The sequence below is a fragment of the Phytophthora infestans genome, genomic scaffold (assembly GCF_000142945.1).
Source record: "Phytophthora infestans T30-4 supercont1.7 genomic scaffold, whole genome shotgun sequence".
NCBI lineage: Eukaryota > Oomycota > Peronosporomycetes > Peronosporales > Peronosporaceae > Phytophthora > Phytophthora infestans.
The window spans coordinates 4123991-4150179 of NW_003303752.1; the positions used below are offsets into that span (position 1 = coordinate 4123991).

A 26189-nucleotide genomic window follows, 5' to 3' on the forward strand; every position below is an offset into this window, starting at 1 on the left:
TGTCTTCGACAATTTCGTCCCATTTACTCGTCGACGTTGAGCCTTCCTTGGCGTCTTCATCCTGCGGCTTCCAGTCCTCATCGTCTGTGTCTGAGCCAGGAGCTTCTTCTTTCATCGTGTCCATTTCTTCTTCAGTATCTTCACCATCGGCTTCCATCTTCACTGTATCAATCGAGTCCAGTGTCTGAGCCTCCTCCGTCTCGCTTTCATCATCACTGCTGCCGGACATACTCATCCGCTTTAAGCGTTTCAGCCCTTTAGTGCCGATCTTCTTCGTCGTTGCAAGCTCATCCTTTTCCTTGGGCATCTCGTTTTTTTTTGTCCCAATGTGTTTCTTCATCTTGGATGGACTCTGCTTTATGGGTGGCGTTTCGTCATTATCCTCGCTCTCCTCGCTGCTGCCGAGATCGGATGCACTCGAATCCTCGTCACTGCTGCTAGACTTGCTGATTTCAACGTCTTTCGCCTTCAAATCGCGTGGTTTCTCTTCTATATCGCTGTCTTCTTCACTGCTGCTGGAGCTGCTGTAACTCTTTCGCTTTTCAAGCTTAACTTCCGCTTCCGAATCGCTACTACTCGACTCGTTGAAGCCTGACTCACTGTCGTTGACATCCGCGCGCTTTACTTCAGGTTCACTGTCACTATTCGTGTCCTCATCAACCGGCAAAGGCACCTTGAGCTTGAACGGACCCCTTCGCTTGGCCATCCTCGATGCCAATCGACTTCTGTGTGCACCACACTAAATGTCCGTTGCCTATGCTTGTCAAACTGCGCATTTGCCATGGCTCATTTAGGCGTCAAGCGCGGCGAGCTGGCGCTGCTCGACGCCGAGGGACGTCCGGCTTCTCCAGCGCTGATACAAGGCGGCAATAATCATGTGCAAGTGCTGCGCGGAGGATTGCGCGCGGAGCTGCAGCCGCTGGGATTGATTTTGCTTCAACGCGCCGGCGTCCAGCGCGGCGACGCCTTCGTGCTCGTGTTGGATAACGACCGCACGAGTGTGGCCTGCATGCTGGCAGCCATGCATCTAAAGTGCATTTGTGCTCTCGTGGGCAAGAGCCGTGTAGCGCTACTGGATCATGTCAAGACTCAGACGGGTATCACCAAAGTGCTCACGGTGGATGACTCGTCCGAGTCCGTGAGCGTCCAGGACGACGCTAACTCACAGTCGACGACGACGAAAGCCGCTGCAATGACCTGGCTTCAAGAGGGCGAGATTGCTAACAGCGGATGTGTCTGCTTGCTCACGTCTGGCAGCGTCGGTGAGCCCAAGGTCGTGCCGTGCACATGGGATCACATGCTGCTGCAGGGCGAGTCCACACACCAGCAGCTATTCCCCAAACGTCCAGCACGCATCATCTGTGGAACATCAATCTCGCATGCATTCTCCATCAACACCATCTTCGCACTGTACACGTCTCCGTACGACGCGCAATCGGAACTCTGTTTCGCTTCCAGTGCCGTGGGACTTTACTCGCTGCTCTCGCAGCGCAGTGAACTGTTCACAGCATTCTACGCGACTCCTGGGACATACACCGCACTTGCCGCAATGCCACCGACTGCGCTGTATGCCGACGTTCCGTATTGCGCGGGTACACGTTTGTCTCTGAATTTGTTTCGCAAAATGCGTGACGACTATGGACTGCAACTGATGCAGAACTACGGCTCGACGGAGATGGGAGATATGGCAGCTTGGTATCTGCATGGGAAACGGTTTGACGAAGAGCTGAAAGAGATGGAAAGCAATGAAAAACAGCTATATGTTGGCTCAGTTTGGCCTGGCGTGGAGACTCGAACGAAGGATAACGGTGAGGTCACGATAACGACACCATGGCAGTCTATCGGATATGTAAAAGAGCACGTGCTACAGCGCTTGAACGGTGCTCACCATACGTCTGACCTTGGGGTCATCACACAAGACAAATACGGAGTAAGTTGCGCGTGGCTCCAGGGTCGTCTTCGCCCGACAGTCGAGGTTGAATGGCAAGGTCACCGCACAAAATACGCACCTTACGAGATCGAAGCGATGCTTGTTGCACATCCTCACGTGACAGATGCCCTCGTTCTGATGCAAGACGAGGCGAATCGCAGGCGAGGCATTGTTCGAGTTCGTATTGTCCTGGAAGACGGCGTTGCTGTAGATGCGTCGGATTTGATTCAATGGTGCATTGAGCACGACTTGTCGGCTCTACGTGACTCGCTCGTTATCGAGTTGGTGAAGTTTTTGCCTTGCAGTCCAGCCGGAAAACTCATGTACGCATGATCAACTGTAATGCTAAGCACTGTAACATGTCCACAACGTCAGCCAAAAACCAAATTAGAACAAAGTTATGGTTAATTTCTTCTTCCTCGGAAGAATGAGGGCATACTAGTTCCAGTTCTTATCGGAGATCGCATACATGTACATATGATCCGCGGAAATTGGGTCACCTAAATTACAGGTAAGACCACGGCTGCATGCAAGGTGTCTCAGTTAGCCTAAGAGTATCCTTCCGGAAAGAGTTCACTGAAAGAAGTGGTGACTTGACGAAGGATGTTTTCACGTTCAGTGCAGCACGTCGAACCCACAGCAATTAAAATCAGTTCTTCACAATAAAAAAGCGGATTATTTCAACTTTCGCAAAAAATATAATATCATATTGGACCAATTTTCACAATATAATGTACAAAAGTAAGCTCATACAAATTCCAGGTCAAAACTCGAATTGGTGGACAACAGTCGCTCACCACCATATCTTGTCAAATCTATATGCCATACTTACTTGTTGATGTTAAAACGACTGGTTACAGTAGTAGGTGAGGTCGAGATACCTCTTGTACCTCGCTCGCTCACTTTTCAAAGTAACCTCCCGCCTCAAACATGCTGACAAACAACAAGGACAACTGCGCGTACTTCTACGAGGCCCTCGATCAAGGCCGTTATCGCTGCAAGCAGTGTGGTAACGAGAGAAAGCAACTTGCCAATACTGGCTACTTGAACCTGATCGCTCACCTCGCTCACAAGCACCCCGGTTTCAAGACTCAGCATGCAGCCTCCCTTTCTACAACATCTAAAAGTCTCCAGGACTTTGGGTTTTTCTCCGAAGAGACGACACATCGTTTCCAGTGGATGCAGTGGGTCATCGAGCGCAATATGCCGCTCTCAGAAGTTGACAACGAGCTGACACGATCGATGTCGAAATGGACATCCATTTCTTCGCGCGTTCTTCTCAACGCAATGCACGACGTGGCCGAGAAAGTTGGCAAGACGATCGAGTCGATGCTGGGCAGCTATTTTGGAATAATGTTCGATGGATGGTCGAGTGGCTCCATGCACTACATCGCCGTTTATGGTGCTTTTGATACAGATGGGGATCTGCGTCTGCAGCTGCTCGCAGTGTCTCCCCTTGATGACGGATCGCAGGATGCAGATGTGCACATCAAGCTCTTTGACGGTGTGTTGAATGTCTACAACAAGACGCTCGACATGGTGGCGTTTATTGTTGGCGATAACTGCAGCACCAACCAGTCGATCGCCACCAAGCTTGGTGTTCCGCTTGTTGGTTGTGCCAGTCACCGGTTTAACTTGGCGGTTAACAAGTATCTCGCTGATTACGAACCGTTACTAGCGCAAGCTAACACGCTGATGTCAAAGTTATGTCAAGTTAATAACTTCGCCGAACTTTCAAAAGTGACCAGCCTCCATCCCATCAAACGGAATATGACGAGATGGAGTTCCAGTTTTGAGATGCTTCAGCGCTACATTCGAATTCGCCCTCAGATCAAGACAGTGGACGCCGTGGAGGAGCTGATCCTGACCGGTGCGTCACATCGGAAGCTGGTCGCTCTTCTTGAGCACATGAAGAAGTTTCAAAGCGTGACGAAGAAGCTCCAGACTGAAGGTATTGACTTGGCGGACGTGCGCCTTCTCTTTGACTCTGTGGTCGCTGAGTACCCATGCATGCGTGGCCACCTGAAGGCAGACGCTAACATCGTACATTCTCCTGTGTTCGATTCGGCTGTCGTCAAGGTCATAAACGGCGTCAATCTTTCCAACGCAGAGTCGCAAGCAGTCAAGCGGTTTGAAGTGCCGGTTTGTGGCAACAAGAGGAAAATTCGTGCCGAAGACTACGCGACTCAGATCCTTCGTGCTGGGCCAGGCAAGCGGTCCAAGCAGGACAAAGGTGCTATCTACAATTCTCTCTTAAAGCACCTTCCACCGACATCAAACACGTGCGAGAGACTTTTCTCGCAATGCAAGCTGGTATTAACTCCACAGCGTACGTCCATGCTACCCGCCAATTTCGAACTACTAATGTTTCTTCGGGCAAACAGGAGCCTGTGGGACGTGACTACATTGGCATCCGTTCGAAGTGAGTCAGAGTCATGATAATACATTGCAGTATTTGCGGTCGTTTTTATTATTGCTTCTTGAGGTATTGAATCATTATTACTGCTGTGGTCGGCAGGAAATTCCGTATAATATTGAATTGGAGAAGCCCTGCTCGCAAGGTGTCCCGGCTTGGCCTCAGATGTATTCGCAGACTGGGAGGACATCATGAATGGTGTCACCACTTCTTTCAATGAACCCTTACAAGAAGGACATTCTTCGCTGCTCATGACAGTATGCCGAACCGCCTGCAACGATCGAAGCCGAAGAGTTTAGCAGATTCTCAACGAGTGGATCAATTCAAGACCAAAAAAACGAAATGTTTGTGTTATGGATATCGAAAATAATCGAATCCATCTTTGGTTGAGTGGCTTGTAGTAATTTTCGTGCAGCCGTACGACCAAGGTTAACGTACTCCAGATATTTGCTTTCAAAAAGCCCTAGTGAAAACTCTTCAATTGCGCTCCCAGCCAAAGTCAGAAAATTAGGTTGTGAGCGCGAAAGAGCGGCTGGAACACAAGATAACTTGTTGTTTTCAAGATAAATGTTGGAAACCCAACGCCACTTAGTATCCAGTTCATCCGATATGGTATTCAAATCTGTGTTGTAAAAGATGATCAGGCCTAGGTTGAGCGGAAAATTAATGGACTGACAGCCAAGAGGAAGTTGACCGCCTGTCATTTTGACTTGAACGATCGCTACCATTACCAATTCGGGATGATGAGTATTCGTAATTGCTGCGTCGGAGCCCCACTCCGCAATTGTGGAGTTATACACAAGCATATTTGCTGTATGTTCTCCCATTGTGGCGGCCCGCTGTCAGTATCTTCCTCCCTTGTCGCCATGAGCAGAGCCGAATCCTCTCTTTCGCCCGGGTACCTTTGGGATTCCTTATGAATTTTGGAATTTTGGATACTTCTAAACTGTTTAAAACGTTTTTGTGTATTTTAAACTTTTTTACTCTTCAAATCTGAAACCATCTCTAGTCAGGCACTTCGAGAGCAGAACAATGTAGAAATTGGAGCTTCACAGCTGTGCTAGGCTCAGATTCATTCCATTTGACCCGTACTTAGTCAGAAATTCCAAGTTGAAACTGACCATGAAACACGATGGAAGCACCCCAGCCATGGGACGCACTCTTGGTATACACTCAATTCAAGACGGCTGAGTAGATGCGTAGATATGGAGAATGAGCACCACAACTCCATGAAGCAAAGAGAAAATGCACTCCACGAATTAAAGCATAAGAAATATCAGGATACGATCCTAAATGATTCCTGATTTTTTTAAGGAGTATGAAGTTCGGCTGAAGCTATCGGTACTTTAGATGTAGCTTGCCCGCCACAATGTGCCACTACATGTAGATTCCGATTTCTTGACGTAACGTTACAATATAAAAGCTCTTTCATGTTCGTGGTAGAAATAATCAAGCCGATTGTAAAGATGACGCGCATTGCCAAATCTGACCACGATACAACCACAACCACTTGCGCTTCATTCAGCATTTGTGCAGTCCACTCGTCATTATCGAGCAGGTCGAGCCCGAAGCCGGTTAAAACGGTGTCGTATTCGGCCACATAATTCATGACGACCATGAGAAATACTCCCATGGTTGATATCAGGCTTAGTACGCAGTCACATACGATTGCTGCAAACCTACGTCGAGGCTCATCTTTCCAAAACCATCGCAAATTGATGAGCACAGAGGACCAGCAGTTGGTCGTGATAAGACAAACGTAAAAGCGATTGAGCATTGTGCGCGGCAAAAATCTTGCTCATCCGAATAGCTTGCACAGTGTCTCGAGTAGCTCGCGACAAGTGGGAATAGCATGAAAATGCCAGCGCCAAGTGTACCAATATCTTCTCGTATAATGCTGTACCAATAGGCCAGACTTTAACACCTTGCTTACGAACGTCGTATAAGACGACATATTATTTTTGCTACGTCGTATATTACGACATTGCACGAAGGTCATTAGCAAATGGCTCGGAAAAGTTTTTTCAATACTTTAATCAAGTTACCACAAAAATATAATCTGCGAGAGGTCATTTTGCTACAAGTCAAAACCAGGCCAGGGGAAGGGGATCAGCCACGTCGTGAACAGCCACTCATTCGACATTTTGCTGGATGGTGCGCATACGGAATAGTCGACGCGAGAAGCCCGCCGCGCCGGCTGCCGCTACACACGATATTGACTTTGGCCACTTATGGCGGCAGCTTCGGGCGGCGGGGTGGAAGTCCAAGCGTCCGAGTGGCCTCCAGACTGAGTGGAGCTACTCGAGTCCTGACAACACGCACGTCTTCGTGGGGGAGAAATCAGTCGTGGACTACGCGTTCGACAGTGGCTTGCTGGAAGAGGCGGATGCTGATGCTCAAGTCCGAGATGAAGAAGGTGGGGAACTAGACCAAGCAGGAGCTGGTAGTAGTGGTGAAGAGCAACAACACGAGGGGGAAGACGTCGTTCGGCCTTCCCAGATCGACACGAGTGTCCTTCTTTCGCAGCATACCATTGATCGAATGTTCGGCACCCCAAGTGATGATGACATCGAGCTGTCGAAGACTGCAGTGAGCAGAGCATTCAATCTATCCTCAGAAAATCTACAAGACGGCGGTGCCCGCGAGGCCGCTGCTGGACTGCATTTACTTTCGGAGGCTTCTGGATTAGAGAGCGAGGGTGATGTAGACGAAGAAGAAGCCGCTGCGTCTCAACCTCGACGACGGACACTTACGCCGTTATCAGGCAAAGAGGACGTGAATGTTTTGCTGGATGGGGAGAAGCCGAGTGACTACGAGAACTACAGCTCGGGTGATAGCGACGACGACGGCATGAGTGATATTAACAGCGATTCCGGAGCCGGGATGTCCGAGGAAGATGACGACGTCCTGTCCGACAGTGACGCAGTTGAAATGGACAAGGCTTTCATTGCGGCACTACAGGTGGGCAATAACGCACTTAGCAGAACTGCTGCAACGGAGAGAGAGCAGACACTACGAGGAATGCAGTGGACGCCAGTGTCTTCGGAGTACGAGACAGATGCTGCTGCGTACCCTGGACTGGGCACCGAAGAAGCAAGGCCTGTGCCCGACCTGCTGCAATTATGGAGATCGCCAATCCTCACCTTCTTTTATTTCATGCCGAAATCTCTGTGGGTTTCTATCGCGGCTGAAACGAACCGATATGGTCTACAGCAAGCTGGCAAGCGCGCCCGTAACATTCAGGCACGGCAGACTGACCTTCGGCGTGAAACGATCAAGCAGATTACACGTCGTTTGAAGGCTAAGGCAGCATACTCTACACACGAGATTCTTCACGTTGTTGGACTCCTCGTTGCACGGATGCTCTGCCCTCAAAAGAAACGATTTGGTGCGCACTGGAGTATGGTGGAAGACGGTGCTGTTCCCGCCGGTCTTTTCGGGCGGTTCATGACGCGTGACAGGTGCCAGAGTATCATGCGAGACTTGCACTTCGTAGACAACACGATTGACCACGGTAACGATAAACTCTGGAAACTTCGCCCCGTTGTTGACAAGGTCCAAGAGCGCTTTTTGCTGGGGTGGTCTCTTTCTGCTATTTTTTCGTTTGATGAGGGTATACTGCCGTCCACGTCGAAGCGGAACACGACCCGGATGTTCATGGCCGACAAGCCTCACCGCTACGGGTCCAAACTATTTATGGTCTGTGACGCGCAGACGGCATACTGCCACAGGTACGTTTAAAATTTGTATGTCGTAACTATCTACTTTGTGTTTGCCTGACAACAGTGAATGTCGTAACTATCTAGGTTCGAAGTTTATGTGGGTAAGCGTGCATCTGCTGGTGGACCTGACACCTCAGTTGACTTTAAGACTGGAGCTGCAGCCGTGGTCCGGAATTTGAAGATTGTTCTCGCCCAGTCTCGTCACAAGTGGCATACCGTCGTAATCGATCGCTACTACTCGTCCGTGCTCCTTGCGATTGAGCTTCTGAGTATGAAGGTGTATGTTATTGGCACGATCATGACTAACCGGCTTGGATTCAACCCGAATCTCAGGGCTACGAGCAAGACACGCCCCCAGTGAGCATACCCCACGGTACATTCTCGTTCTCTCGCTCTATCGCCATCCCGACCATGATTTCCTGTGTTTGGTGGGACCGGAAGCCCGTCTATTATCTCTGTACGGGCTCCATTATGGCGGCGTCGACAATTGAGCGAAAAATAAAACGTATCGGTGCGGTTCGAGTGCCGTGCCCCTCTGCTGTAAATGACTACCAGAACTGGATGAGCGGAGTTGATGTCCACGATCAACTCCGTCTCCAGTCGTATTCACTGCAAATGTCGACGAGGTTCACGAAATATTATAAGAGCCTATTCTTAGGTTTGCTGGACATGGTCATGGTAAATGCGTATCTTACGCACAAAGAGGGGGCCAAGATCAAGGGGATGGCTGCTATGAAGCGCTCAGAGTGGTTTTGCGTCCTTCAAAATCAACTTCTCCAACTCAAAGCCGAAGATTTTGCTGGAGTGGAGGCAACACCGCCTCCTGCGAGCCAAAAGCGCCAGCGCACCCCAGTACGCCTCACGCACGCGCTGCAGCAGTCTGAAGATTGGGTTACCGTTACTGGGGTCCAGAAACGCCGGCAGAGATCGTGCAAGGTCTGCGCGCTCTTGCGTACTGAAAAGAAGAAGTCCTTCGCAACAACGTTCTTTTGCGAACGCTGCTCCGTTGATAATGCGAAATGCTGGTTGTGCAACCGTATTCGACGGGAATACAAGGGCGTTGCGAAGACATGCTATGATATCTGGCATGATGACTTCGACGCCGGGCAAGCTATCCCACCAAACTTAGGGAAGCGCATTGTGCTCCGTCGGCCCGGCCAGAAAGCTGGCCAAAGAAAGAAGACGCGACGGGAACTTCGACTTGGGCACGATGCTGGCAGCGACGACGGCAACGGTGGTGACAACGAGAATGGTAGTGATGACGAGTGAGCTTGGTTGCGTGTCAGTTGATTAGTGATTTGTTTCAAATACACAGCTTCTTGAACCATCGTACCTTCGTCCTTGCGTTTCTTGATTTAAGTGGACTGCCTGTGAAGCAATTTAGCCATCTGTTGACTGCACTTGCAGTCAGTTACGACATTGAGCAGGCAATACTGTCGCTGAATCCCGTCAGAGTTACGACATTGAAAGAAAAACCTGTTGAAAATTAATGCACCTAACCTCACGTCAAAAAGGGCACCCATACAAATACGTAGTAACATTGATATACCGTATCTTACGACATGCGCTTACGCGTTCTGGGCAAGTACCGTCCGGACGCAAGGTGTTAAGAGAAGCAGTTCATCTTGCCGCAGATTCTGTGGATATTCTGATGCTTGTACTGGTAAAAGAACTCTTGTCAGCTCGCATTTCGATTCTCGTGCATGTGACTATGGCAAGTCTACAGTAGTGGGTGAAAGTGAGAAGGCCAGCGTGCGTTGCCTTAGTGTCCCACGATCATTATAAGGGCGCTGACTCGGTGCATTATGGACATGACAATATGCACATATGCTATGGCTCTGAAATGATTGCGCTGCATCCCGACACCATACATCTCCAAGGTGTAGCTCAGGTTAGTGTCATTGAAATCCCAGTAACACTTGGCGTACCGCGCATTGTATGCTGCGGTGACGATGAACACGGATAAAACGACGAGCCACCACAGCGCGAAAACCCACACAGCGACAAATTCACATATCCTTGTTTTAGTCTAAAGATGAATAGTACATGTAGTATTAGCTTTTGATACATCGACGGGTTGGCACATTGCCACTGCTGCACTTTTCAATTGAATGGTTACTTAGACTCCAGGCAGCCGGAGGTAGTGTCAAAACGAAACGCTACGACTACTATATTACATCTGCACGACGTGCAGGGCCTTCTCGTCGCATAGTGCGATGCAATTTGGTTCCGTAGGTGACCACCGGATCTGGTTGATAGGTTCGTCCGACTTCAGTAAAGTGTAGCAAGTGCCGTCAACGTTATCATCCGAACTCGTCATTTGAGCGCAGATGTCGTACACGATTGCTGTGTTGTCTTCTCCAGCACTACACAGATCGTATCGTGAGTGAGGAGACCATGACATTGAGTTGACGCCTGCCTGGTGCTGGTTCAGCTCCGCCATAGGGTAGATAGGGCGACGGAGGTCGATGACAGAAATCTTGGAGCTGTCGTCAGCGAACGTCGCAATGAAGCGATCATCGCGTTTATTCCACGCTAGTCTGAGAAGAGGTGCATTCGGATCTTCGTACACGATGGTGCTTGAAGCCAACGATCTGCACCATTCAAAATTATTTAGTCACGTTCGGAGGCACGTCAAGTGACAGCAATTGCTCACCTCAAGTCAAATAGCCGCAGCGATCCGTCACCACCCACCGAAGCGAACTTCTGGGGGTCGCTACTTGAGAACGCAATGTCGTACACTTCAGTGTCGTGCGTACCGATATTGTGCTTTGGTGATGTCGGTTGCTGCAGCATTAACAAGTATTACTAATTTATATACACACTTTTCTGGTTTTAATAACCCCTAGATCGTACATTGATGTCCCAGATGGTGCACGTGTTGCTTGTGCTGGACGTTCCGATGATATTTGGCTCCACTTCATTCCAATCAAAACTTGTGAGCGGTGCGCAGGCATCATTGTTATTCTTTTTCTGCAACAAGAGCGTCCTCATTAGATAGAGTAGTCATCAGCAACTATTATGAAATCAACCACCCACCGCTGTGAATCTCGAGTGCAGCTCTATGGACGAATCTGAGATCGTCCAGAGTCGCAAAAAGTCGGCGGTTGTTGCCAGCAATTCCACATGCGAACCAAGCGAAGCCGGCGACCACATGATCTTGGTGGGTGGGTACGGGTGGTCGATCTCCAGCGCGGAGACCACCTCCTTCTGGTTGGCCGTCGGGTGGAAGATCTACGTATTTTAACAATGGTAAGTTAAACAAATCGACAGCATTCCTAAAAGGCAGCGCCATTATACCTCGATTCTATTGGCGTACTCGCCCAGGATGAAGGTAGAGGCGGCAATTCGCAGGGAGTTCAAGTCTGGCCTCCAGCAAAGTCCATACAGACGGTCCCGCGTCGGGTACGTGATGAAGGGACGGTCGCAGAACACCGAGCGCTGAGGCGTCGCCATTTTTAACGATTGCGGGCTGACTGTCTTGCCTGTTTTAACCGAAAATAAAACAGCAACTTATTTTCGGACCGAAATTAACTGTCCATTTACCAATCACAACAAACTGAAGTGGTTACGCCATTGTAACCTTTTAAGATTCATCGATGGCGCCGTCAACTCGAAAGAAGCACGCATCTCGGTATGCTAAGGATGCGGATATCATGCGTCTGCCGCACTTGACCCACACAGCGCTGCGACTTAGAGATAGGCAACATCATGTGGAACCTGGACCTTGGACGGGACCTATAGCTGTAGAGGAACGTTATGAAGGCGAACAAAAACTATCAAGTAAAAGACCATTTGACGACGCGCCAGAGAAGAAGCTAAATCCTATACGAGCCAAGAAACAAGTTGTCCGTCTCCGTCCAGGGCTAAAACGCTGCAAGCTCCCTGAAGATGATCCAGGAGGATACGTACCGAAGCTGCCAGAGTTAGACGAGCGTGTGTTAATTCTGTATCATTCTTCACTTAAACGTGCCTGGAAGCAGCAACGGAAACAGCCGGAGATTAATAAAACGATGTCTTCGCTGAGTCGCTATGGACATGAAGCCATTTACGCAGCTACTCTGATCCAGAAGATTGTGCGAGGTGTCGCGGCTCGCGAAGAGTGGCGAGCATTTTATTGTCTGCGGAATCAGAGTGCGGCCGCGCGGATTCAGTTTGCATTTCGACGAGTACTAGTGTGCCGGAGGGTTCTTGCGCGCCTTACAAAGAAGAGAAGTGACCGAGCAACTCAAATACAAGCTTGGTTTCGAGGGTATCGATGTCGAGATCTGCTGCTACTTCAGTACATTCGAGTCATGAACCAGAGAATCGCCAATTTCCAGAAGTATATACGTGGTCGACGTCTATGGCGTATCGTGATGGCTATGCTGCATAGGCGACGATGTGATGTGGCTACCGAGATCCAACGCTGTCACCGAGGATGGAAGGGAAGGCAACGAGCGGTTGCGATCCGATTTGAACAAAATCGATATGTGCGGGCACTAATCCGAGAGAGCAAAATCCATGCTCAATGCGCAAGATGTAGTGGCTGTCAGCTTGACAGTTGTACAGAGGATTCACTGTTTGCATGCTTCATGGCACGTTATGTGGGTCTTCACGACTTCAAAGGAGCAAAAACGCTTTGTGAAGACGGGTTGCGGCTCTTTCCGTCGTCAGCCAAGTTTGTATTTTTCTATGCTGTTCTTTTACAAGCCATTTGTGAAGAAATTGAGACTTTCATGGTATTCTTAAAACGAGCTAAGGAGATCGGTATCACCAACGAGCAACTATCGGAGGTAAGGTGGTGATACAGTATCGTTGCAGTTGACCGTACTTATGACCGTGCTGTATTGGCAGTGCGAGACCCATTTCTTCCTGCCTGCACATTTGCTGCGTCCCGATGATGCTCAGACGTTCCTAGATTTGGCGATTTTGTGTCAATGCTGCGGCCAACTCCCTCGCGCAGAAGCAAATTACGCGAAAGCGCTGGACCAATTGCCTCAGGAGTATGCCATTCCTGGCTATCTGCACCGCGTGAATATGGTGGACCGCCTACTACTTAACTATCATCGATTCTGCTCGATTTTCAATTTCCGTCAAGTAAATGTGCTACTGAAGGAAGTCTTCACTGCGAAAAAAGGCAAGAAGGTCCGTCTAATGGTTTCGAAGCTCAATCACTACACCGCAATAACTCCGATGGACAGCCCAACAACCTGTCGGATAAATGCTCTATACTTGACGGACGATGAAGTTCGCAGCGTTATTAAGCTATCAGAGAGCGAAGAAGATGACGGATAGGAGCTTAACGCGGGAACTATTGACAAGTACGTTAGAACGAGGAGGGGAAGCAATATGGATGCCTCAATGAGGCAGCAGACGTATCACTCAACGTCGAAAGACAATCCAGATAAAGCGCCACGGATCCTTTCAAAGACAGTTGCGATCACCCAGATTTACTACCAAGACATTGCTGGATTAAATGTCAAGCCAAGCGTTCTTGGACAGTTCTCAGAAGGGCGATCGAAGCTACGACTAACCAGAACGAGTGCTGAGTTTCTCCTTAACACCTTAGTTTTTGTTGATCCAGTTACAGAGGCACCGTACCATGAAGACGAAAGCAAAGTGTTTCAGACGGTGATGCTGATACCCTATATACTAAAACTACGACAGCAACATCGGAGCGGTATGATTTCTTCAAGAGCAGCTCTTGATGTTCAGAGGGTGTATCGTGGATTTCGACTCCGAGCTGAGATTCGACGGGAACGATTTCTACATGACATTAGGCAGAAACAAGCAGATGAAATGTACCATCGACTTCACAAAAGCTACGTCCTTCGAGAACTGAGACGAACTAGCGCTATAGCAATCCAGAAAATATACAAGGGATGCGCGCTTCGAAAGCTACTTCAGCTCTGGAAAACCAAGGCAGGTCAAATTCAGCGGGTTTTCCGGGGCTATCGAGGCCGACTAAGAGCTGCAGCATTCCGAGATGGGACGTGTACATTTTACATGGCCCAACGAGTCTATCAACGAGGAGTAAACATCAGTGGGCATCGAGTTATGCTCGTTATTGATAAGGTTCGACTTTTTTTAGTGTAGATATCCCTCTCACCATTGCTAAATCGTTATGTGTTGTTTTTCGCGGTTAGTGTGGCTTCTCATTTCGGCTAGATGGCTACGATTTGGCGTCGTGCGTCGCTTACAACGGATTTTTGTCCCACTCGAGCTCAATGAATCTACTGTGTTATCTGAACTGGACCTACGCTGAGACGCTATGTGGACGCGAGTTTACTCGAAAGGGTGACAAGATTACCATCCGCAGCGTGTCGTCAGTCAATCGCTTAACAGCTGAGTGTTTCGTTATCTGCGTCGGAGGCACGTTAGCAGAGTTCACCGTGCCACTTGCAGACTGTATCCAAGCTATCAATTTGCGAAATTTCAGTGCTGGAGCCAAGGAAACACCCTTGTTAGCCATGCCTATGACTGTCGACGATACTGCGCGGTTTGTTCAGGCCATCGCGGGACGTGTGATCTTGGTCCCAGCGCTTCGAATGGCTACGCAAGACCTAAAAGCGAAGGCATCAGCTGGCTTCACTATTTCAGTTCAACCCCCGCCAGAAATGCACTTCATGTTCCAACGGAAGCCAAGCGTACGGAGTAAAAACTCTCATACCAACACCTCAAGTTCGTCCGTGCTTCAGTTTGTATACCCTGTCATTGATGGTCTTCGGGGTGTCAGCATTGGCACAAAGCAGTTCCGCAAAAAATGTACACGACACGCAGTTCAGTTCACTCGGTGCCGCTGTATGCTGCCCATTATCTCTACGTCAGCACACGTTGAAGCGATCAGTCGAGCTCTCGCACTATCGTCGACAACTTCAGGATCGCAGCACCATGTACAATGAAGTGTTTATTTATCATCGTTGGTGCCGGACGATATTGGAGTTACTGGCATAAAGTACCGATGTATGGCATCTCGAAAGCGTTTTCCATACAGCCCCGGCTCGATAATCGTGGGAGACGACTGGCCAGCGATCATACCCACAGACTTGCCGACACTCTCCACCCGCTTTATTAGATCAAATTGGCGCAAGTAGTCAATAATGCCGACGGTCATTTCGGATGGATCCTCGTCGTCCTCTCCCTTGACAGTATCTCGACGATAGCTTAGCCCCATGACCATCGAATAGTCGACGATGTTGATCGAATAGAGAAACGCAGTATCGTTCTCCACAGCCTTCAGAATAAATTTGTGGTCCTCTGCTAGCACACCCACGGGGTGGCCTTTGGTGAATTCCAAGAAGTTGCCGTCCAGCAGTACACGGCCACTGGTATCATTCTCTGAAGAGGGACGTGGCTTGGCGAATCGATTCCGAGAGCTTCCCTTGAGGTCGTAGGTCCGAGTGAGCTGCTTTTGGTAGAACGCGTTTTCCATGACACAGATGTATTGCACTGTCTTCTGTCCGGAGTCCTTTCGAGTGATGGTCGTCTGGTAAAGCCCCACAGTTTTTGATAAAAGACTGGCACAACCATCGAAGTAGATACTCGCCATGTACTTAAAGTACTCTGGAAGGCATCCCAAGAAACTCTAAATTGTGGTTAGTTTTCTTCGTCAAGGGAGGGTCAAACGCATACGACACATACCTGCATTTCTTTCGATGAAATGTGTTTGATCACAAAGCGGTCGTCGAGTGTTCGGTAAAAAGAGGCTCCTGATTTACCACCGTTGGCATCCCAATTTGCCACGTGAGATATTGAAAATGCAAAATTTTGCAGACTCCCGTAGAATAATTCGCGTAGGACTTCAAACTGCATCACCATCAACATCGTTAAATTTCTTGACCACGGTGATTACAGCATCAATTGGCTTACCTGAAGTGGGTAGTACGCTATCGTCGATAGCTCCCAGCACGTGTTTGACATTGTTGACGATGTCTTTCCAGAAAGCAGCGACAAGTGCAGCGGCATTTCTATTGCGGCGAACTTAAACGGCACATTCAGTGTTGTTTCGAGAGCAGCACGCGACCAATTCGTGCTTGCACCATCAAAATGTTGTTTCTGCGCATCAACCGACTCGACGCCTTCACTGTGGACACGAAGCTTCCATCCGTCCAACTCTTCCTCGTAGGAATCAGTTGACAAAGCATACGCAACCCATGTGATCGGTTGTGCCTCGTTTACCAGCACAACTCGAGACTTAGATCGGTGAGGGAGACTAGGGTGCCCCGTAGTCAGCTCTTCTGGAAGATCAATAGTGAAGTCGCTTCCAGGCTCAGGTCGACCGAGAACGCGGTAGAGATCCAACAACGCATCCTTCCAACCTGGTCGTGAGCTCTAGAACACAGCATTGCGTTACATTCGTAAGAAAGGGCAGACACTGTAACACTCCTCATAATACGCACCTCTTTTCCGTCTCCACTACTGCTGGCGCCGCTTGAGAACGGCATCGGTGGTCGCTTCAAGGATTCAATGTGTCCGATCGTCGATGACGGTGATACTGCACTTCGCGTCATCACTTCTGACTCAATCGCAGAATTTAGGGCACCACTACTTCGGCGTCGAACAAGCGGCTCGGCACCTTCACCCCAATCAGGTTCTTTAATAATGACACTGGGCGTCAAAGTAGCCTCCTCTACAACCCGCGGCGATACAATCGGCGACATCACAGCTGAAGGATGAAAGGTAACACCTCCAAGCGTGAACGAGCCACTATTCGGTGCTGGTGGAGCCGTTTCCGTCGATACATGCTTCTTAACTAGCTTGCGAAGTCGCAGTATGCAAGTGATCCACTTGCACGCCATCAAATACAGCGCGCGGTGCGTGGCGTCGCAAGCGCCCAAACTGTTCGCAGTTTCCTGCTCCAGTTGCGTCAATTTATGGGAAATCATTGCATCACCACTTCGCACCATCTTGGAAATACACATGACTTCAAGAATGATGCGAGCGTGATGATGATCTGTATCAGTGCGCTCAAAAGCCTCCACAGCCTGAATAATCCCCTGCACCTTTTCCGTGAAAGACTGTATCAGCGCTTTCAGCAGCCCTTTCAACCCCTCCAGACGAGCAGAGACTTCTTTTTCCACAATTTCTCGCTCGGTTTTCTCCAAAGGTTGCTTTAGATGAACGATACCAGTGCCGTGCTTCAAATTGGAGCGATCAAGACGAAGTGACACCTGCTTCTGGAACTCGAAACGTGCAACCGAGTTGCCGATGTTGAAGAAAAGCACGTGCGACTCCATAGAGGTGTGTGCACACATCGCGGACGGTGATTTAGGCAACACCGATCCTTCTGCCTCAGTGAAGAGAACTTCAAGGAATCTCGCAAACGAGTACTTGTAAATGTACTTCTCCAACGGGATAAAAGGGGAAATGACACCTTTACATTCGTGACACCACCGCCAAAATATCACTGTAGGGTATCCGTTCTCCGCGGCTAATGCAGTGTCGTCTTCACTTCCAGACGGTTGGGAAAAGGAATTTGGTGTCATCATCGCCAGCAGGTTGATATCCCGCTCCGATCCCATCGTGAAGGACAGTTCACTGAAAGATCCAAACGATTTATCTGTTACTCCAGGGTCGCTCGCTTGACTCAGAGACATCGATAGAGATTGTTTGTTCTTGTCTGGCAACTCTTCAAACGAAATTGTGATCGTTCCTGTCCGGCAGCTGAATGAGTGCACATGTTCTGCCATTAAGCGATTGCATTTGACATTCTAGGAATAACAGAACAATAGCAACGCCTTGTCAGTACATGGTGAAAGCGATTCACAGCGAGCAAACCACATACCTGGCACTTTAGCGAGAGAGCTGCCAATTCTTGGTTGAGAAAATTGCCGAATGACACGTCTTCGTCTGAACAGGCTGTAATGCGAAGATGTTTAGCTTCAACGCACTGATGGTAGCGAGGGTTCGAAGATCCAGGGTCCCGGACTCGTAAAGTGGACGTTGTACACCAGGTAGTGTGTTGTTCCTCGCTAAGTTTCGCTCTGATATTCTTGTTCAAGTCAAGATCGGACAGCACATGAGCTTCCAACAGCAACTGATACGTCATCGATAGCACTGTACGCGTCAGCTGCTTGAATACCCTCAACGTTTGCTTTGATGGGCCAGTGATAAGTACTGTGCAGCCATTTAATGGGTCGCATCCGTCAAGGTACAAGTAGGTATCAGTTCGCAAGCGACTTGGCACTGCAGGTGCTTTCATAAACACCCCAGCAAGCGCCTGCAACGACTTCTTCGCTGGCGACAAGCCTTCGTCCGGAACTACAGGAATCGATTTGACCATGAATGAACGACATCGACCAATTACTTTAGCAGGATCGGCTTTATCCACATGATCCACCGATGTCAGAACGTCAGCTCCAGTGTGACGTGCGATTCGACGCAGCATTTCACTCTTGACGTTGAGCACGATCGAAATTCGGCGCTCACACAATAGCTCTTGTGCATGTCGTGACACAGTCTTCTCCACAAAAATTACATCTGGCTCCAGCGCCGAAATCTTGTCAACCAATATGGCCATGTAGCTCTTCTCCTGCTCCAGTAATGTGTCCAGTGAGCTCATTCGCCCAGTGCCATTTGAGCGATCGTAGCTTATTCCGCAAGCAAACAGCAAGATGCGCGGGTTCGCCACCTCCCGCGCCATTTGCTTGTGACTCAAGTGTTTGTGACACACAGTCCCAGCGAGCCATTTGAAATTGTAACTCGGTTCCTTCTTGGAGCTGGTAGCCATTGCGATGCTCTTCACTTTGACGAGATTCGAGTAGTTGAAGCCACTTGGAGAGCGGAAATTCATACTAAACAGTAAATGTCCCGTCACGACAAACGCCATGTCTTCCAGCGTCAAAGCCAGCTGATCTCGATCAATCGCCTCAGCTTCTGGCAAGCCCTTTGACAGAGCAGACACGGACTGTTTAATACCATCGCGAATTTGTTCGTGGGCGCTTTGCTGCACGTTAAAACAAAGATAATATGCGTCAGTGTTAGCCCTCTATTGTGTGCGCAGGGTCTCATCTTACCATATACATGTCCAGCGCAATCTCTCGTTGCGTGTGGAGGTTATTACTGTTTTGCGTCGCAAGTTCCCACTGTGTCTCTTCGAGGACCGTTGAAACCTCCTTTTTAGGAGACGCCTTTTTCCTCCCCTGCTTAAAAGCGAGCACTTCTGCCTCCATGAGGCCCCCACTTTCAATCGCATCCAAAAGTTCAGCACTAGAACGTCTCCTTCTGGTCCGTACTTGAGGGCGAAACCTTCGCTGCACTTCTGTACTGTCTGATTCCTCAAATAAATCTATCGACTCATTTGTGGCGCTTGTTGGGTCAGCAGACTGCTCAATGTCACTTGAATTCGAATCGACTGGTGATAACAGTGTCGGTACTTCATTTGGGTCGACGGGAGGACCAAAAACAAGCGGTGATGGCTTCACTCCGCTAAGTTCTTCACTCAGTCGATGTGACGTTCGGTCAAATCGACTCGAAAATGATTCTCTCGACGTCTCGTTCGCATCTAAACTCTCGATCGAGTGCCGTCTCTGATCCTTGTCATGTAATTTCTTCTTCCCAGCAGCATCTGCGAATTGAAAGCAGAACGTACACACTCGAATGACGCCAGGGAAGCTATGGGGCGTTCCGTCGACGAATTGGCTGCTGCACTCGTAGCAGAAAATTTGCCCACAGAGTCGGCAATGATGACGACGTCGGAAGAGTGAAAACGCTGCAGAACAGTCGTAGCATACCTAAGAGGACAAGCATCACGTCCGTTAAAATACCAGCACCGCTTTGATATACTTCATGCAGACACACGACTCACCTTGCAGAGGTGATCTGGCATCCAGTATTGGTTGCCAGCCGACATGGGCGGCGGTCGTATCTTCACTGGAGACGCTGGTTTACCCGACACCAGAGCAGAGTAAGCTCATTGTTGTCACTAATCGAATAAATACTGTAGTTGCGCTACATACCGACATGCTTTGGATTCTCAGAGCGTACAGCGTCACTGTCTGGCTCCTGCTAAAGCCATTGGAAGGCAACAAGAAGTTAGTAAAAAGCTCGTACGATACCAGCAAAGCCTTGTCACTTTAAGATGTAAACAGATCGTGTACCTGAAATGTGGGGGCCATGAACCCTGGCACCGGGAATGTCGTCAAGCTGAACAATAATAACAGGAACCCCAATCGCATTCAGATACAGACAGACCCACTGCCAAGTCTACTGCTGCAAGTTCGCACCGTGATGGGTCTCGATCCAGACGCTGGTGCGGCATCGACTGCACACGCCGCTCCGCGTCCGCCATCTTTGCAAGAAAAGCAGGACACCTCCTGATTTTGCACTCGCTCAGCTTCACGTACTGTAATGATTTCTCTTCCACAGCCGCAATCGAACGTTTGGGTACAGTACCAAAAAATTGGGAAGCTTAGCATTTTTTGCTAAAAAAACTCAAAGATAAAAGACACACCCACGATTTCGGCGTTTCCATGTAAAACAATGAAATTACCCTATCCGCGACATGGTAAAATGTCGAAATGCTTTAGATAATGTCATTATTGATCATGTCATTATCTAAAGCATTTGTTTTTTGAAAAAAAAATCAGACATTTGATAATGACATTATTCAAAGCACTAGCCAAGCGCCGCTACGCGGCGGTAATTTAGGTTTAGTTCTACTTGCTTTGGCCTTCCGGCCTCCGCTACGCTTCGGCGGGATAACTGTTGAAAAAAAGCTGAACCCATGTGTACCTAAATCCATTAATTTGGGTCAGCATGATGCTTACCTGATTTAAGAAATAATTATTCTAATGATCTTGAATCAAGATTCTTGATGCAATCTCTTTTTATTGCTGGCTATCACTGTATCTTCATCTTCCACTTAAAACCACCAGCACTTCAAATAATATTTATACAAACGCTTCACAATATGTTTCGCTTAGCGTCGTGCTCGATATATCGGGCCATTTCTGAGCCGCTATGAAACTTAGCTCACATCAGCACAAACGATAGTAATGGCCTGTCCAACTTGCTCTACGTACTTGCTTGTACTGCCTATTTCAGCTTGTACGTAACTAAAGATTGCTCACCTTTCAAATCAAACTCAATGAAAGCTAAAAATATTCAAATTGTACTTTTTATAATGTATGTAGCGTTCATTTTGTGCTGATTCAGAGCTAGCACTCGAGTTATGATTGAAGCATTTGGATATTGTGTCGCAAGACGCCTTGATGCTACGGTAGTGTTTTCTATTTGATAATGTAGCGATGATTCCAGGGTTATTGGACGTTATTTAGGCTCCAAGTTTATTAACGTTTCTTTATGGGGTCTACTTAACCAACTATAATTCAAACCTCTCGTGTTTTGTTGTTGTCTTGCCAATTCACTTAAAATCGTATCCTACGCCCCTGTCGACGACACGTCCGCCAGTTAGGTAGTCTCGGATTTTGCTGTCTAAACAACTATTAGACAACAATGGTTTACAGCAGTATCACACATGAGTTCGTTTTATTCAATCTAAAACTATCTATCTATATGGATCAAGTGACTTAGCACAGCGTTGCTCTTATGGCCAGCTTCTGTTGTATATGTACTACGATTTGGCAGCTCAGTAGTTACCTCACTCTCAGATAATTTAATAATATATCTACAACAAAATAGTTGAAGCTATTAAAGTCATTGTACCTTGCATAAACTATTAAGTACAGAGTATACGTATATAATAGTATGGCCTCCAAAACACGCATTCCTACGCGTACGCTAAGCACCTTGCAACCTAGAGAGCGTCTTTAGGGGCTTTTCATTTGTGAATAAGTAGCTCTGTCTGTTTCGCACTTAAATATTCAAAGCCACATGCATTATTAAAAAATTAAATACTTCGTAATATTAAAACGATGCCGCCTTCGGATAATGGATAGTTTTGTGCAAATCTCCATATGTACTCTGTGAACCACATGTATTTATTGATGTTAGTTATATCATTCCGTTTTAACCAATCGAAGCCGCCTTCGCTCCGCTCGGCAGCCAATGGGAAGTCTCAAAATTCTGAGCGTTTCGTGTGACGGACGGACGGACACCGTGCTAGCCTTGATACTTTAGGACTAGCCGTTCGCCGCCGCTACGCGGCGGAGGTGGCAGGCTGTTGTCCAAGGGGAAATGGGCTCACGCCCTCGCTGCGCTCAGGCGTAAACATGTTTTATGTAAACGTGATGTATTAAATGCATATGAAATTGAACATTCCTACTCCGAACCAAAGATCTGCCTGTAGACAATGTTCTGGGCGTAGACCCCATCCTCCTCCTCCAGCTTTGGGTACTCGACCAGCGCCTTGAATCTTGATCTTGAAGTAACTCGCGACATCGCAACGTACAGCTGCCCGTGGGAGAAGCAAGGCGTAGCAAGATACAGCCCCAAGTACTGCACCGTTTGTCCTTGCGCCTTGTTAATCGTCATCGCAAAGGCCGGTTGGACAGGAAAATGCTTGCGTCTCAAATGAAACGGAAAGCTCCGAATGTCTCCGTCACTGATGAAAGCAATGCGGGGAATCAACACATGTTGCCCTTGTCTCTCACCTGTCATGATTGTGGCGTGGATGATATGTGGCTTGAGGGCCACAATTCGAAGCCGTGTTCCGTTGCACAGCCCTAGATCTGGATTCAGGTTCCGCATCATCATGATAGGCATTCCTACCTTGAGGGTCAACTTGTGAGGAGGCATTCCACTGATATTCATCGAGTGGAGTACCTCCTGCTCGAAGAAATTTCCGTCACCGTCATCTTGTACAGAATCGGAAGACATGTATTCCCGCGCCTGTCAAGTTAATCGATCGGTCACCGCTTCATTGATGCGATGCACGATTGCGTTCATAATCGTGAGGATCGTACGGTTAGCAAAATACTCATTGGTAGCAACCTCGGGATTGTTAATCTTGCCATACATCTCGTCGATGATCCGATCCATGCCTCTTGGAACAACGCCAGGACGAATTTCCTGGTCCTCATCCTCAGGCACAGGTGGATTCTCAATCAGCATATCGCGCGGGATCTTCATGTAATCTCTTCCTAGGGAAGGAGTTGCATCATGCCTTCCCTCCCCGACTTGCAGCAGGAACTCGGAGAATGCAGCCATTTCCTCAGCCGTGTCTGCAGTATCAGCTGTGCGCACTTGCATGTTTTCCGTAAGACGGAACGTCTGGATTTGGGGCCACAGCCTAGACGACTTGAGGCAAGCGTCAATTGTCTCGACGGGTGTTCCATTCTTGACGACCGGGAGAATCTGGCGGAAATCTCCCGAAAGTACAAACACTTTCCCCCCAAAAGGCTCGGTATCGTTGTCAAGTATGTCCCGCAGTGTTCTGTCTACTGCCTCGAATGCGTGGCGATGGGCCATCGGTGCTTCGTCCCAAATAATTAAACTTGCATGCTTGATCAACTCCTGAATATGGGAGTTCTTCCTGATACCGCACGTCGATCTCTCGTTCAATTTCAAAGGGATCTTGAATGTAGAATGAGCTGTCCTACCACCCATGAGCAAGAGCGAGGCAATACCGCTAGATGCCACAGCGATGGCGATTTTCCCCGAGAGTCTGACTTTGGCCAGTATTTCGAAGCAGTGTAGATTTTCCAGTACCACCCGGGCCATCGACAAAAAATAACTTCTTGCCTTTCTCTGAACATTCAACCGCTTCAATAATCTGGTCGTAAACCACCCGCTGACTTTCGTTTAGCTGATCTTCTGTGCTTACAATCGCCTCCAAAGCTGACGCATCGTATCCAGTGAGCTCACGTCGTAGTAATCCGTTCTGGCGAAGCGCCTCACGAATCAATGTTGGGAACGACCCCAACTGAGGAAGCTCGTCGAAGTCAGCTACCGCATACCCACTCGCTTGAAGTAGTTCTTGAATGCTCATCAGCGTTTCAAATTCGACCAACGCCGACTTAAAGGGGTCCATCAAAGCCTGATGTTTGCGTGCGAAGTCTTGGGAAAGTTCCGCGAAGAACCGATCCCATAGAGTACCAACATTTGCTGGAGCTGAATACACCAGAATGGTGACGAAGAGCTGACGTAGTTGATACGGCGTTTGGAACTCAGCGGATTGCCTCCAGCACGAAACCCACTCGTTATCATTCTCCAAGTAGGCAGCCTCCCGCGCCGCAATTTAAGATGTGGGGCAGACAATCCCGTTAACCCATTCTCAAGTCTTCAAACGACGTTGGGCCTCTACGCTGACAGAGCAGTAGCCGAAGATAGAAGCGCTCCATATCGCGAGGGGACACGTGAATCATGCGACCAACGGCAGCTTGATACTGTTTCCTGCGGACCCACCTTTTCGGTTGACCTTTCTCCGCCGCTTTCGAGCCGAACGCTTTAGGGATGTCCTGATACGGCATCGTTCTGGCAAGATGATTCTCGGGCACTTCGTTCGCACACAACTCAAAGAATCTGATCAGCATCGTGTGACTACCACGTTCCAAAACCGCCTCCGGGTTTTCCGTCTCGCGAAAGCAAATCGTCTGGCCTGACTCGAGATGAACCGTTAGCTGAGTAGCCGCATGGGTTTTTCCCTGAATCGTGAAATCGAGCAGGCGCATGCAAGCTTCCACCGGAGAAATGTACCGGGCGCTCAAGAAACGTAGAATCTCATTTGGTTCTCGACGCGCACTCTGCTGCCCTCCTCGGACTTCTTCCACAGTGAGTATAGCCATGTCGGGTCATATGTACACATACTTGTACAGGTATTTAACCGCAGTAATATCCGTGCACACTTCCACATTGATGTGGCAGTTGTACTTCTGGGATAAGTACGGGTTGTACGGTACAACCCACTGGTTGATCGTCGCATTCTCGTAATCTCTGCCTTTGAACTTTAGAACACCGTCTTGCCGTCGACGTCGTCTGTACACTGGATATCCGCTGGCATTGGCTTGTGTAACTTCTGCTAAGGGCTTTGGATATCCATTGGTGCACTTGCCGTCCTTCATACACGCGTAGGAAGGGTTTGCAGGCCCGCATGGACCATGGAGCATGCATGACATGACCGTCTCATACAGCTGAGGGTTTGTATCCTTATCTGGGATCTCAGCGCATACCATCTTGTCTACGATCTCGCGGGTTCTAGGTTTGTCTTCGTCAGCCAAAATAATCAATACGTGGGCGTGGGGGAGCCCTCGTTTTTGAAACTCGACAACGTAAATCCGCGCGCGCACTCTCCCAAGGACGCCTTGGCTTAAATCGTCAAGCGTCGCTTGCAGTTTCTGCTGCCACGCGCGAGCCACGATATCTGGTCGCTCTTGAGCTGTCTGAGGCTCGGAAGGTATCGCTTCAAGAATCTCGTCCCATTTGGGGTTGCACTTTCCGTCAGGAAGACGTCGGGTCGTCCATACTCCCGAACAATTGCCATTGAATCTTGATACGACTTGTACTTGGACCGCGGGCTACCCAGGTGCGAAGCCGGTAGTATGATTCGCTTGCCAACATGATTGAGTAAGTGGGCTGGTCGTCCTCTGCCGCCTCCGTCCCGGTCCGGGTGCACCAATCTGTTCTGGTCTCGGTCGTATTCCGACAGCAGTACTTCTCCTTCCGCCAGAGCCAAAGTATCTTCGTTGAGCAAAGCGTCTTGAACACCCCTGTATTGATCGGCGCGTAGTGGTTTCTGATTATCAGCCACCCAGCAAAGTTGTTCTTGCTCACATTTTGCACGCTGATCTACACACCACTGTTGAAATAGACGCCCACCTTGGTGGAGAGCGGACTGATCATCCACTTTCTGGTGGAGGCGGAACGCGACGTGTTCACGAAGCGACATCGCCTTCTTGTTTCGATACTCAGCATCATTCGCGAACTCGTCTGTGTAGGTCCATCCCTTCTCTCCATATGGAAGAAGAAGCGGGTATTGGAGTGGATTGTAATCGGCGTGAGTCTCGTTCAAACGTATCAGTCTTTGATCGCGTGTAAAGAGTAGTAGATCCCGAGGCTGAGCCAGGTTGCCATCCTCAATGAGAGTCGCAGCCACTTCAGACACAGTAGGGCGGTTATGCGTCCTTGGTCGCGAGGAGTTATCATGCAGACGGAACACCAAGTCTACCGGAGCCTCTGTGTTGTGCTGACGCACTTGCTGCCCAAAGTGGAGGAACCGTTGCGCTAATGGGTTGTGCTCTGC

General features: G+C 48.9%; 4 protein-coding genes across 4 annotated transcripts; 2 read left to right on the forward strand and 2 right to left on the reverse strand.

The window, feature by feature from the left end:
• Nucleotides 1-781: 781 nt before the first annotated feature.
• PITG_05640 (uncharacterized protein) lies at nucleotides 782-2263 on the forward strand (the record flags this gene model as incomplete). The annotated part of the gene is made up of 1 exon (XM_002999216.1): nucleotides 782-2263. One exon carries the CDS (start codon nucleotides 782-784, stop codon nucleotides 2261-2263), a length of 1482 nt encoding a protein of 493 aa, XP_002999262.1.
• Nucleotides 2264-10241: 7978 nt separating this feature from the next.
• On the reverse strand, nucleotides 10242-11524 carry PITG_05642 (WD domain-containing protein, putative; the record flags this gene model as incomplete). The annotated part of the gene is made up of 5 exons (XM_002999217.1): nucleotides 10242-10662; nucleotides 10725-10855; nucleotides 10925-11041; nucleotides 11108-11302; nucleotides 11369-11524. 5 exons carry the CDS (start codon nucleotides 11522-11524, stop codon nucleotides 10242-10244), a joined length of 1020 nt encoding a protein of 339 aa, XP_002999263.1.
• Nucleotides 11525-11724: 200 nt separating this feature from the next.
• On the forward strand, nucleotides 11725-14952 carry PITG_05643 (uncharacterized protein; the record flags this gene model as incomplete). The annotated part of the gene is made up of 6 exons (XM_002999218.1): nucleotides 11725-11851; nucleotides 11972-12843; nucleotides 12905-13297; nucleotides 13499-13624; nucleotides 13679-14125; nucleotides 14197-14952. 6 exons carry the CDS (start codon nucleotides 11725-11727, stop codon nucleotides 14950-14952), a joined length of 2721 nt encoding a protein of 906 aa, XP_002999264.1.
• Nucleotides 14953-14957: 5 nt separating this feature from the next.
• On the reverse strand, nucleotides 14958-19901 carry PITG_05644 (phosphatidylinositol-3-phosphate 5-kinase; the record flags this gene model as incomplete). The annotated part of the gene is made up of 7 exons (XM_002999219.1): nucleotides 14958-15635; nucleotides 15692-15856; nucleotides 15920-16381; nucleotides 16450-17760; nucleotides 17835-18995; nucleotides 19066-19782; nucleotides 19857-19901. 7 exons carry the CDS (start codon nucleotides 19899-19901, stop codon nucleotides 14958-14960), a joined length of 4539 nt encoding a protein of 1512 aa, XP_002999265.1.
• Between the last annotated feature and the right edge of the window lie 6288 nt (nucleotides 19902-26189).